This window comes from Cercospora kikuchii (genome assembly GCF_019650295.1).
Source record: "Cercospora kikuchii DNA, contig_00002, whole genome shotgun sequence".
NCBI classification, from domain to species: domain Eukaryota; kingdom Fungi; phylum Ascomycota; class Dothideomycetes; order Mycosphaerellales; family Mycosphaerellaceae; genus Cercospora; species Cercospora kikuchii.
This window is the reverse complement of record NW_025408583.1, coordinates 1100401-1112117: the sequence shown is the minus strand read 5'-3', so window position 1 is coordinate 1112117 and position 11717 is coordinate 1100401. Positions and strand designations below refer to the sequence as shown.

The 11717-nt window shown below is 55.3% G+C and overlaps 3 protein-coding genes across 3 annotated transcripts; all 3 read left to right on the top strand.

Moving 5' to 3' along the window:
- Window positions 1-389: 389 nt before the first annotated feature.
- CKM354_000265400 (uncharacterized protein) lies at window positions 390-4888 on the top strand (the record flags this gene model as incomplete). Its single annotated transcript, XM_044797816.1, has 3 exons — window positions 390-1256; window positions 1306-1741; window positions 1893-4888. 3 exons carry the CDS (start codon window positions 390-392, stop codon window positions 4886-4888), a joined length of 4299 nt encoding a protein of 1432 aa, XP_044653751.1.
- A 589-nt stretch (window positions 4889-5477) lies between these two features.
- CKM354_000265300 (uncharacterized protein) lies at window positions 5478-6637 on the top strand (the record flags this gene model as incomplete). The annotated part of the gene is made up of 3 exons (XM_044797815.1): window positions 5478-5939; window positions 6009-6036; window positions 6105-6637. 3 exons carry the CDS (start codon window positions 5478-5480, stop codon window positions 6635-6637), a joined length of 1023 nt encoding a protein of 340 aa, XP_044653750.1.
- Window positions 6638-9750: 3113 nt separating this feature from the next.
- Window positions 9751-11533, top strand: CKM354_000265200 (protein phosphatase regulator REG1; the record flags this gene model as incomplete). The annotated part of the gene is made up of 2 exons (XM_044797814.1): window positions 9751-11459; window positions 11512-11533. 2 exons carry the CDS (start codon window positions 9751-9753, stop codon window positions 11531-11533), a joined length of 1731 nt encoding a protein of 576 aa, XP_044653749.1.
- Window positions 11534-11717: the final 184 nt, after the last annotated feature.

The following is an 11717-nucleotide window of genomic DNA, read 5'->3' as shown; positions in this document are numbered from 1 at the left end:
CGATGTTGCCTGCATTGGACCCACGTCACTCAGCCCAAGCCGCACCACGCCGAGCACAGCACACGGCCGCTCGGCGAGATGAGCTGCCGCTCGCCCCATCAAATATTTGAATCAGGATTTGGGGTGGCCGCGCTAACGAACGAACCACGTACCACCTCCCGGTTCGCCTTGCGCTTGTCGCTCTCTCCTCGCTCTCACCACCACCGCCATCCTCTCCTTCCCTCTCACCGCCCTCATCGCAGCCCGTCTCGCGCGACTGCGCCATAGTGCTCGCGGTCTTTGCTGACTTAAGTGCTGTTCTCTCTTTCAGATTCTTCTCTACTGATGCTCACACAACACCCACCGGCATGAGCATGACAGCATAGCGCACTCCTACACTGACTGCTAGAATGGACGCCGACGACGATATCGACGCGAGCAGCGACTCGTCCGACTTTTACAGCACAGGACCCGCTGCTCCCAGCGATGCGCAATCCCGGGCGCAAACGGCGCCAGACGCGACCATTGTCGATTCCACAGGGCCTGCTGTTCTTCCTGGCAGTAACGTTGACACAGTCGCCGACTCTCCTGACGCGCAGGGAGATGCGATCGCGATACGCGACGGAGATGATCAGGATTCCTCTTCCGAAATGGATCTTTCCGAGGAGAGCAGGCCTTCGACGCCTGCGCAAAAGGACGCGCCCTCTTCTCCTTTGCCACGGACTGCCACGGAAAATGCCATTGCTGAGCCAACAGCAAGCCATGCCGGAGCCAAGCGCAAATTGAGTGACGTGGAGGGGAGCGCGGACGAAGATGTACAGGTCGCTGACGACCAGGCCAAGAAGCAGAAAACGTCCCCTCAGCTGCCCCAGCTCTCTCCTGCAATATGGCAGCGCATTTTCTACTTGCTGCCACCTGCCATGCTCTGCCGATGCTTGCGCGTGTGCAAGGACTTCAATCGTTTTCTAACCGAGATGAAGGCGCCTCAGGCTCCACAGAAAGATAAGTCCACGGCGCGCGTCGTCGATAGTGAAGCGATTTGGATACAGTCCCGGAAGACCTATTTCCCACAGCTACCACGGCCGCTACGCCAACATAGCGAGCTGGACATGTTACAACTGGTAGGTGGGCAGGCCTGCCAGTTCTGCGGCAAGTTGCCCTCTCCTGTTCCTGCAACGTCCGTCTTCAATTGTGGCCCTGGAACAGATGGTGTGCGCGTAATATTTCCATTCGCCGTAAGGACATGCGGGGCTTGCATCGAGCCTCTGCTGCGCAAAGTAGGTGCTGATCGAAAGAATGGTGAGAGTGCATCTAATTGTCGCCTAGGATGTCCAGCTTCTGACCGACTCTACATCTGCACGCCTACGGCTTGGAATCGCACACGCCTTTCGCAACGAGGAATCCCATTTCGTAACGGAGACTGTGCGTCAGATACCGCCAGGCATACCCGGAAGTCTACGTTTCTCCAAAGTGTACTACCAGCCGCAGCTTGCGGCCATCAAGCAGGAAGAAGACGATGCTCAACAGCTGGGCCAGGGCGCTGCCGACGAGTGGCGCAAAGGTCTGTACAACAAAGGCAAAGACGCCATGGCAGATTCCGCTCGATGGGAGAAATGGGAGGCGCAGCTCCGTCTCGGCGCCAACCTCGCCCATGTGCTCAGGGAGTATGATTTGTCTTCTTTCCCACAACATGTCCAGGTCGTTCAGAGTAGTTCTGCCGGAGCAACCACTTTTCAGTCATCGTCGACGACGATGGCCAACGGTAAGCAATCATTTCCAGTTCTGCTATGTCTTCATCATGGCCACACATTCTCGCCATCGTTTCCTCCTCAGGTTGGCGAAATTTGTCAATTCTTCAATTTACAGCCAAGGTACATTGGAAGCTCAGGACGGACCTAATTTGCCACTCATAGGACCACACCCCCTACCTCAACCAGTTCACGTTTTTCACAACGGATATCCTCCACAGTTCCCACAGTACCAGCAGCTATCCAGGCCGCCTTTGCCCCAGCAACATCAGCTCCCATTCCCACCTCCGCTGCCCTTTGCTCCGCACCAGGCGCCTCACAGAGTGGTCCGCAATCCACAGGAGGTTGAAAGCGCACGCCAGGCGCGAAAAGCCGAGATCGAGCGTCGGTGCAAAGAACTTGAGCCGCCGGTGGAACCCAACGTGCTGCAGCACATGGAGTCATTCCAGGCCGCGATGCAGATCACCACACCGTTGACGGACGCCGCCTGGGACATGTTGAAACCCAGGATTCTTGCACAGAGGGAAAGTGCCGAGCTAGCGGAACACATGAGAGCTTCACAACTCGCCGCGCTGCAGGCTGCCATGCCGTCTGTCATGTCAGAGGACATCATTTCCAGACCAGCAAAGGAAGTTTATGACCGCGAGTACGAAGACTCGCAGCTGCCTTTCCGCAAGCGGCTAGGTGAGTATGCCGACGATCTGATTAATGGCCATTGGGGCGGTGGTAAGATGCTCGGAAAGGACAACGTTCCCATCTTCGCCATTCATGTACTTCAACACGTACGGCAACGCTACGTGCAGGATAAGGAACTGGGTCTTCTCACTGATTTGGAGGTTGGCGGATCGAAGAAACTCTCCAACGGGCAAACGACTCCGCAGCCAGCTCCGTTTCTGTCTCTCGACAATATGAAATGGGTTTACGACAACAAAGTGAGGTCATTCACGGACGTGCATCGCAAAGAACACTTCATTTGTGCTGGGTGCGACGAGGAGAAGAAACCAAAGTGGTTCGCTTTTGAAGGTCTGATTCAGCACTATGGGGCAAAACACACCACTGCCTTCAGTAAAGGCAACATTGTCGTACATTGGCAGACTGCCGAGTGGCCGGATCCCCCGCCATTCCATACCAATCCTGCACACTGGCTGAAGATGGACCGAAGAGCATCGGAGTTCAAGAAGGAGCACCGAGCGAGAAACACACCTCAAGGTATTCATGGCGGTTCGTCTCAAGCTTCAGCAAATGCCCTCCCTACGCCCCAAAATACGCACAGTCCAGTCGCGGGCTTTGGCTCTCACAGCTTGGCATACCCATACCAGACTTACGGGCGAACCGTCTCGCAGACCCCGCAGACTTCGTCTAATGGCTATCACATACAATCTCCAAGCTCTTTGAACGGTGCAGCGGATGGAGGAAGCCAGGAGACACAGCTCTTGAAGCTCGCAAGCGACTCTCGCGAGGTTTGGGACACGCTCGATAGTGTCAAAGATCTGCTGGAGAGCATCCAGGTGCAGACTGTTCTTCACCACGCTGTCCTTCGATTTGTGGAGCGATTTCACTACAAACCAACGCTGGATACGCTGACAGACGCTTTGGCAACGCACAACTCGATGCGCCCGTTGAAGAACGTGACAGGTCTTGCCTGCAAGTCTTGTGTAGCGGCTGGGCCGAATTCGCAAAGTTCCTCGTACTGGACACGAATTAGGGCTGCCAAGTTCTTCAATACCTCGTCCCTGATCACTCACTTCAAGCTCATACATCAACCACACGACAATATCGGTCCACTGGATTGGGTCAAGGACATGATTGAAGTGCCGGAGAGGCAGATACTCAACCAGCTTCTCCGTACTCCGGGCATGGATGACGGGAAGCTGGCGCTTATAGCCGCGGCCTTCCCATCTGCGTTCCCAGTGCCGTTGCCCAAGATTGGTCACATCACTGAGGACGAGTCACGAAAACAAGTGAGCAACGCTCCAGTACACAGCCTCCTGGAGCGGCTCGGCAAGAAATCGAAATCCAAGAAAAAGAGCCAGAAAGCTGCGAATGGTGTGCAAGATCGTGATAGTTCGAACGAGCCATTGCCAGAGCCGAAAGAAGACGAGTATGACCCCTCGCGTCCCGCACTTGTTCAGTCGCAGACACAATCATTCGATCCAGCACAGTTTGACACTGATGCCCGCAAGACGTCTACCCCAGCTACAGCGGTGGCTCAGGCTCCTCCAGCAAGCATCGATTTGGCTCCAGAAACAATCTCAATGCTCCAGAACCTAGCACAATTCTCCAAAGAGACCTCAACACCGAATGGCAACCGTGTGAGTAGAAGTCCATCGGTTGGTCGCGCAGAGTCAGCATTAGGGCCCAAGCCAACAGACTCTCGTTCGAGTGCGACGCAGAATGGCCAACCAGATATCGCAGCTATCTTGGCGGCTTTGACGGGGCAAAGCCAATCAGTGGCGCCATCCATTCCTGAGACAGCCAGAATGGACAGTATACCTCGCCCAGCCAAGGTCGATGCATACGCCAGCGAGCGCCAGGACGTACGATCGCGCCCAGACATCGGAGCACGCAGTTCATCGCAACACTACAATGCACCTGCCCCGCTGCCACGTCCAGCGCCTGCATCCTCGGATGTTCACGAATTGCAGGCAGCGTTATCGCGAAATACCAGACACTTCGACCAAAACCAGCGCCCTTCGCACGCGGAACGCACATATTCAAACGGGTCCCAGCCTCATTCCCAGACCGCACCACAATACCAGTACATCTATGAGCAGGACCATCCATACGGCCAAGCACCTCCGCACACAGCCGTGTACAGAGAGATCGGTGCACCGCAATACGTCCAGATATCGGAGCGTGAATACGTGCAGCACGGCTATCAGTACGAGCGGCCAGCACCGAAGCCGCTGTATGTGGACCAGTATGGCAGGCCGCTGATTCCCATCGATTCCGCACCAGCACCAATACAATACCTGCCCAACCCATATGAACAGCAACAACATGGAAGACCCCAGGAACACACTGTTTATGCTAGTGTGGCTCCACAGCCACACTTACAGCCATACAGCGGTGTAGGGCAACCCGTTTACTACGAGCAGGCTCCCGGCCCTGTGCCATCTCGTTATGCGTACGAGGAGCGTGCTTCTGTGGGACGGCCGTGAAGGACCCCTTCCTCTCCAAAATTGAAGGGACGAAACATGTACAGTCAATAAGACTGTGATCCTAGCAGAGCACTGTAACAGGAACAAAAATAGCAATGTTGTAATATATCAAGGCGTGAGCAGTTTAGCGCTTCCAAGCTGCCAGCTTCAGGAACCTCATAGCTTTGGCTTGGCAATTGACCTTGACTTAGCATTTTGGCCTATTGTAAGATATGGCCCAATTCTCCATAGTTTTGCAGAGCACACACAACAATCATCGTCAACTACGAAGGGTTGCAACAATGATCATTACAATCTGCGTCTGTCTGCGAAATTTGGTTCATCGACGCGCACGACTGACATCACGACTCTTTGTTCTATGACAGAGCGATGATGCTCAATGCAGGTCCAGGTCCATACAAGACACACGTGCAACGTGCAAAACACGTCGCGGTGACCTAACAGTACAGCAACATATAATCGTTCACTCTTTTGTGTTAGAGCAATGATCGCATCTCGTCTTTATCATCGTTTCATTCCAACGACAACTCGTACAATAATTCGCCATCATCAACCCATTAGTAGCATCAACAGAACAACAACACGCAACATGAGTTCTTACATCGACGCCGCAAAAACCACGCTGTCCGAGAACTTGGGAGGCCTAGCCCAAAAAATCGCCCCATCTCACACAAACTTCACCCTCGAAGATGTCCCCGACCAAACCGGTAAAGTCGCCATCATAACCGGCGCCAGCGAAGGAATCGGCTACGGTGTAACCCACACATTACTCTCCAAAAACATCAGTAAAGTTTTCATGCTTTCGTTATCAGAAGACGTAGCGAACAAAGCCAAAGATGCAGTAAAAGAAGAATTAGGAGAAGACAAAGCAAAGCGAACGGTTTGGATTCAAGCAGATCCAGGTGATTGGAAGAAATTGAAAGATGTGGCGGAGAGGATTGAGAAGGAGACTGATAGGGTGGATATTTTGGTGGGGAATGCTGGGAGGGGGATTATGACTGCGCAGCAGACGGAGGATGGGGTGGATCGGCATATGGCTGTGAATCATTTTGTGAGTTTCATCTTCCGCGAGAGAGCCAGAACGATTGGAAGGAATGGTGGCTGACGCATCAATTTGCAGGGACATGTTCTCCTCACCTCTTATCTTTGTAAGTCGAGACTCCAATCCGTCCCGTCCGTGGAAGCACAACAGCCCGCTAACGTATATGGAATATAGTGCCGTTGCTCAAATCCACCGCAGAGAAAGGCGATATCGTCCGGATCACCATGCAAGCATCAAATGCACACCAAAACGCGCCCAAGGATACGGACTTCGCGAGCTTGGAATCCATCAATCAAGATGTCGGTCCTGTTGGCCAATACGGAAGGGCGAAGCTCGCCAATATACTATACGCGAAGTGCCTAGCTCGGCATCTCAGTAAAGAATACCCCAAGATCCTTTCGAACGCCACGCATCCCGGAGTGGTCTCGACGGCAATGAGCAAGCGAGATATCCATGAGCCATACCCGTTGGCTGGGTACGGCATGTCTGTTGCAATGGAGGCCTTCAAGAAGGATCAATTCGAAGGAGCGCTCTCGACTCTCTACGCAGCCACAGTCGTTGATTCCAGCGGATCCTACATCTGCCCTCCGGCAGCATTCGAGGATGGATCAGATCTTGCGCGTAACGAAGAGCTTTCGGAACAACTCATGAAATTGACGCGGGACGTCCTCAAGGAGAAGCTGGGCAACGATGTTCCGTTCTACTAGAGGCTGAGACAATTAGCTGTATAGCTGCAAATTGTATCATAATGTACGCGATGTTTAAAGGCATACAGCTTCTCTAATCGGATCCGATGTTCGGTACCACGTTTCTGATGCAGCTCAGAATAGTGCAAGACGGAGAACCGAGCAATTTGCCATAGTGCTGCATGCGCGCAATATGACATATGCCACGCTCAGGTCGCAGCGGGCGCATGTACCTCATCCCGTGTCTTGAGCCAAACAGAATGGCACTTCAGCAAGAAGCATGTCGTGAGCGTCTGCATTCGGCGACCCCTTGTGTCCGGTTGCATGATCCAAGAGCTATTATGTTTATGTGCTTGATAGCTCCGTATCGTTTATGGAGTCGTAGGCTTGGCCAATGAGTGATTTTCTCAAGTCGCGCCGGCTCATTATGGCATCTGTAGCATGTTCAGGGCCACAAATTGGCTTGCGAAGTGGAGTCTTCAGACTAATGTGCCGTGAAGGTCACAGGCGACCTCGTCCACGCTTCTGCACGTGCGAAGAACCACGATCTTCCCAGCATAAGATAGCACGACACAATATTCGAAATCATTGTTCATGCTAGCTGTGTCGATGCTGTGGGTGTGAGCTGTTCGAGGCAGGCTCGGGGCAGGCTATACAGCATCATCTCCGGTAATCGATGCGACATGCGCGATAAAAGGCGTGTTCGCTCACCATCGCTCAACGCTCGAGCACAGGACCACAGTTACGCAGCTGATAAGCAGTGGCAGGCATAGTGACTGCCGACGCCCGCCCTGTGCAGCTCGAGTGTGACAGAACTCGTGCACCAGGCATTGCCGCGATAAAGCGTTCGCAGTTGTTACCACGTCAAGACATTGTTGAATCGGCGTGTCTACGATGAGATGCAGCTTCAGAGGTAGAGAAGTGGGTCTACGAGGCCTCAACCAGCGGCTCCATAGATTGTGTACAGGACCGGCCCCGGACTGCTCCAGCTGTACCCCGTTGTGATACGCAGAAGTCGCTGGCGTGTCGATGACTCGCGAGCGTATGGCGCAAGTGCAGTGTAGTGTGTTTGGTTGATCGAGTGCCACAGAATGCGAACAGTGGATTCCCAATGCATTCTCACATGAAGATTATATGCACGAGTGACAGCCAGTCACGCCATTGGCAAGGAATAGGTGCACACGTTGTCGTTCAACTGGGCGATAAGCAGCTTGTCCGGGCGGTACCGTCTTGTCGACATTCCGGATGCCGACTTCTGTTGCAGGCTCCTGCGGGCTTCCTAGCGAGGAGGCCTTGGAAACTGTTATCCTCGACGGCAGAGGGTGAAACTCATGGCAAGGTGGCGCAACGCGCAGAGCTCCGACGTGCATGGACACAGCATCGAGCTGGCGCGGCACAGCGGCAGTGTGTGGACGGCGACACGAGGCGTGAGGAGTCTGGCTGCAGCGATGAGTAGTCATCAGTGGTTCTCTGCTCAAGCCGGAGGAGAGTTGAGCCCCAGCAGGGTGTGGGGCGTGTGGCATTGAGTGGAGTGGAGGCTGTTCATATCAAGGTTTGCAGAAACAAGAAACGCAGCAGCATAGTTTGCGCAGCGAGGCGGCAGGTCAGACATGGCATCAGCGATGCCACGGTCGCGTCGTCGTCTCATCTCGATCGTGTGCCGTTCGGCGTGCCGGGAGCAGTGCGTAATGTGGATGGAAGGCAGAGCTGGTGAGAGGGCGATCAAAACGTTGAAGAGGTACCTGCTGGGCCACAGCTGCAGGCTGCATATGCCACAGCTGGTAAGACGGCATTTCGCCACACCCCTGCCAGTCGGACCGTCTGCATCCTGGCCAGCACGGCCGCTGAGTGCCGTTGATGGCTCGTCGAGCGCTGGCGCCAGGGCAATTTGACAGACGCTGTGCGACGGAAGGGCGGCGCGCGGCGTGCCTCGTCGACGGCGATCACAGCCCGAGCGGTGGGCAACAGGGGGAGTGAAGGGTGTGAGCGGTGGCGGACAGTCCGCGCGATACACGACCCCGACTGCCGGCGACGAGAGGGTGCGGTTGATAAGGTGATGAGGACTGTTGTCGCCGGCGCAGAGGGACAGAGGAGTAGGGCGTGCTGTGGTGGGTGGTGATGCGTTCACGCTCGATAGGCACAGCTCGGAGGCGGGATGGGGAAGTTGCTGATCGTGTCCCTCAGCAGGAAGTACGACAGCAGAGTGTGTCGCTGGTGGGTCTGCATGGCAACGTCGACCCCACCCGCGCCAACCATGCAGCTGCGAGTGTCATGGCGCGACCAGACCATTCGTTCGGGCGCTGCTACACGGCGGGGCGGGCGGCGGCGGCGGTCGTCACCATGCCCAGCGCCGAGCAGGTGGAGTGGAGCGGTAGAGCGCTGTCCCAAAGCGAGACGAGACGGTCCCGCAGCATGCTCCATTGTGCATCGCCAGGCCGCGCGCAGTCGTTGTGCAGAAAGCAGAGCGAGCGAGCGCCCTGACGCTGGGCCTTCCCCGCAAACGCAAACACCCTGGGCGGCGGCCAGAAATCTGGGCTCATCTGCAGCGCTGCTAGCGTGCGATTTTCGCCGAGCATCATTCTCAGACCTGGTCTCCCTCTGCGCTCTCCACTCCACTCGCAGAACCGCCCGCGACTATTCGCGGCTGCTTTGCGCTGCTAGCTAGCAGGCTTTCTGATCTAGGTCAGGGACCCTGCGCTTGCTCAACCGTAGTTGCGCCTTCAACTCTGTGTTCCACTTCACTACCTCGCACCACCAACCCAGACCAAGACCCTCTCCTCCAGCGGTCAGCACCACACCCATTGTGCCTGCTGCTACACGCTCCGCCGCCGCGTGTCTGCTGCCAACGACTGCTCTGCCCGCAATCTCCCCGCCGCCCTATCGTGAGGACCGCAGGACCATCGAGACACTTGCGAACCATATTCCGCGCCTGCTCGCTGTGGCCCTTGGCGTTGTGCACTCCACGTCCACCCCCGTGTGGCCTGCGAGCCCTCTTGAACAAGTCGAGAGCCACCGCCCTCGAGGCAGGAACGCACGGCTGCGCTGAGGCAGCTTCGACACTCGCTTGCACTGCACCGCACGCACGCTCGCTCGAAAACCGCCTCATGATCCGGCGTCCGTACTAGACTGACGCCATGACCGAGGTGCTAAGCCTGCCCATGCAGCCGGAGTCCTCGCCATATTATCAACCCTCCGGCCCTCTGACAGGCTCCATGTCGTCCTCGTCGCTGTTCTTCGACCCAGAAGCACCTCGATCACCCGCCGCACGCCCGACGTATACACCACCTGCAGAGCACCAAGAGAACGTGTCCGGTGCTGCGCGGTGGAACGGCATAGCGCCATCTGCATCTGCAACATCCTCCTTCCCAGCGAGGCCTCGCGCCGAATCCGAGGACTCCGTTGCCAGTAGCAGCAATTCTTCGGTTACGAGTGAACTTAGTGAAGACACCGACATCACCTTTCCCAACTACGACGGCGATTGTGTTCCAGGAGGCCACAGCGTAGGAAACAGCGACGAACCCGGCGATACTTCGGCCACGGACACCACCATATCAGATTCACCGATCCCGACACCTACGGTTGTCGATGACACAGCTATCAGACAAGAGCCCTCCCGACAAGTCGACTTCCTCAGCCATGACTGGAGAGAGGAGGACATTTGGTCATCGTGGCGGCATATTGTCTCGCAGCGGAAGACGGTATATGGCGAGAGGTCGAGACTCGAGAATGCTTCGTGGCGGACGTGGGCCAAGACAAAGTTCGATCTCCACACTGTGTCGCCTGAGAGGCTGAACTGGCTCAAGGAATCAGACGTCACCTGGCTCTACGGTCCTCTCAAGGTCGCTGCCTCATATCCCGTGACAGACCGCACGGGCTCGCAAATAACGTCACCCATGTCGAAAAATAACTCCTTTATCAACAAGAAGCCCATCTTGAAGAAGCGGAGCGTGTCCGAGGTCATGCTCCAGAAGTCCTTATCCACCTCCTCGCTGGTCAAACAAGCTGCAGCGTCTGTGCAGGCACAAGGTCGGCAGTATCGACGCTCCGGACCTGAAGTCGTTGATTCTAAGCTGCACTCGGAAACGCCGAGCCGGGACCAGGTCGACTACTTCACCAGCCGCAGCAACAGCACCGTCGACACACCTTGCGAGAACCAGGAGAAGCGGCATATACGTTTCGATGACCGTGTAGAGCAATGTATCGCTGTTGACTGCAAAGATGTTGGTCAAGACGAGGAAGATTTCGAGAGTGACGACGAGGGAGAGCATCCCGAGCACGCGATTTCTGATTCCAGCAGCGATGATGGAATTGTAATGATGAAGCGCAAGAAGCGATCAGGTGCAAAACGACGACCCACTGGTAGCAGAAGTAATTCTGCCAGTGGAAGGAAGATCATCGAAACATTGCCCGCAACTACACTAAAATACCGCACAGACAGTCCGGACATTACTGAAGAAGCCCGACATCATACTTTCGGGCGATCCTGGAGTACGGGAAACCTATCACCAAGTCCTTCACAAGAGACTCTACGACCCACGAATCCGTCTACCAACTTCCTGCTGCCCGCAGATGACGATGCAGAGGAAGAGGAAATAGACTCAGACTCATCGTGGAGCTTTGGTGCCAGCAATCCAAAATCGTCCCTTGGAGCATCATTAAAAGGCTCTCGAAGTGGCGGCAAATCACCCAGACCAGTTGATTTCCAGGTCGAGGGAATGCGGCGAACGGAGAGTGGCATGTTCATGCCTATGGATGAGGACGAGGACGACATCGTGGAAGCGGGGTTGTTTGGACGCGTGAGCGAGACCATCAACACCGCGCGGGATATTGCCCACGTAATATGGTATGTCGACCTCAAAGGGATAAATGGAAATCGCAGTACTAACTTCTCACAGGAATGTTGGATGGAGGAAGTGAATACTTTCGACTTTCCTGAGCCACCCATACTTTATGCGTTCTTCGAGCTTGTCCTCGTTACCACATAGGTGCTCGCTGCGGCATGGCGACACAACGAAATTATACGCATCGGTCATACGCCACTGTATGATCGGGATTGACGCCGATTATGACATATTGTAATTATTACAGCGAGCAAAAGTTG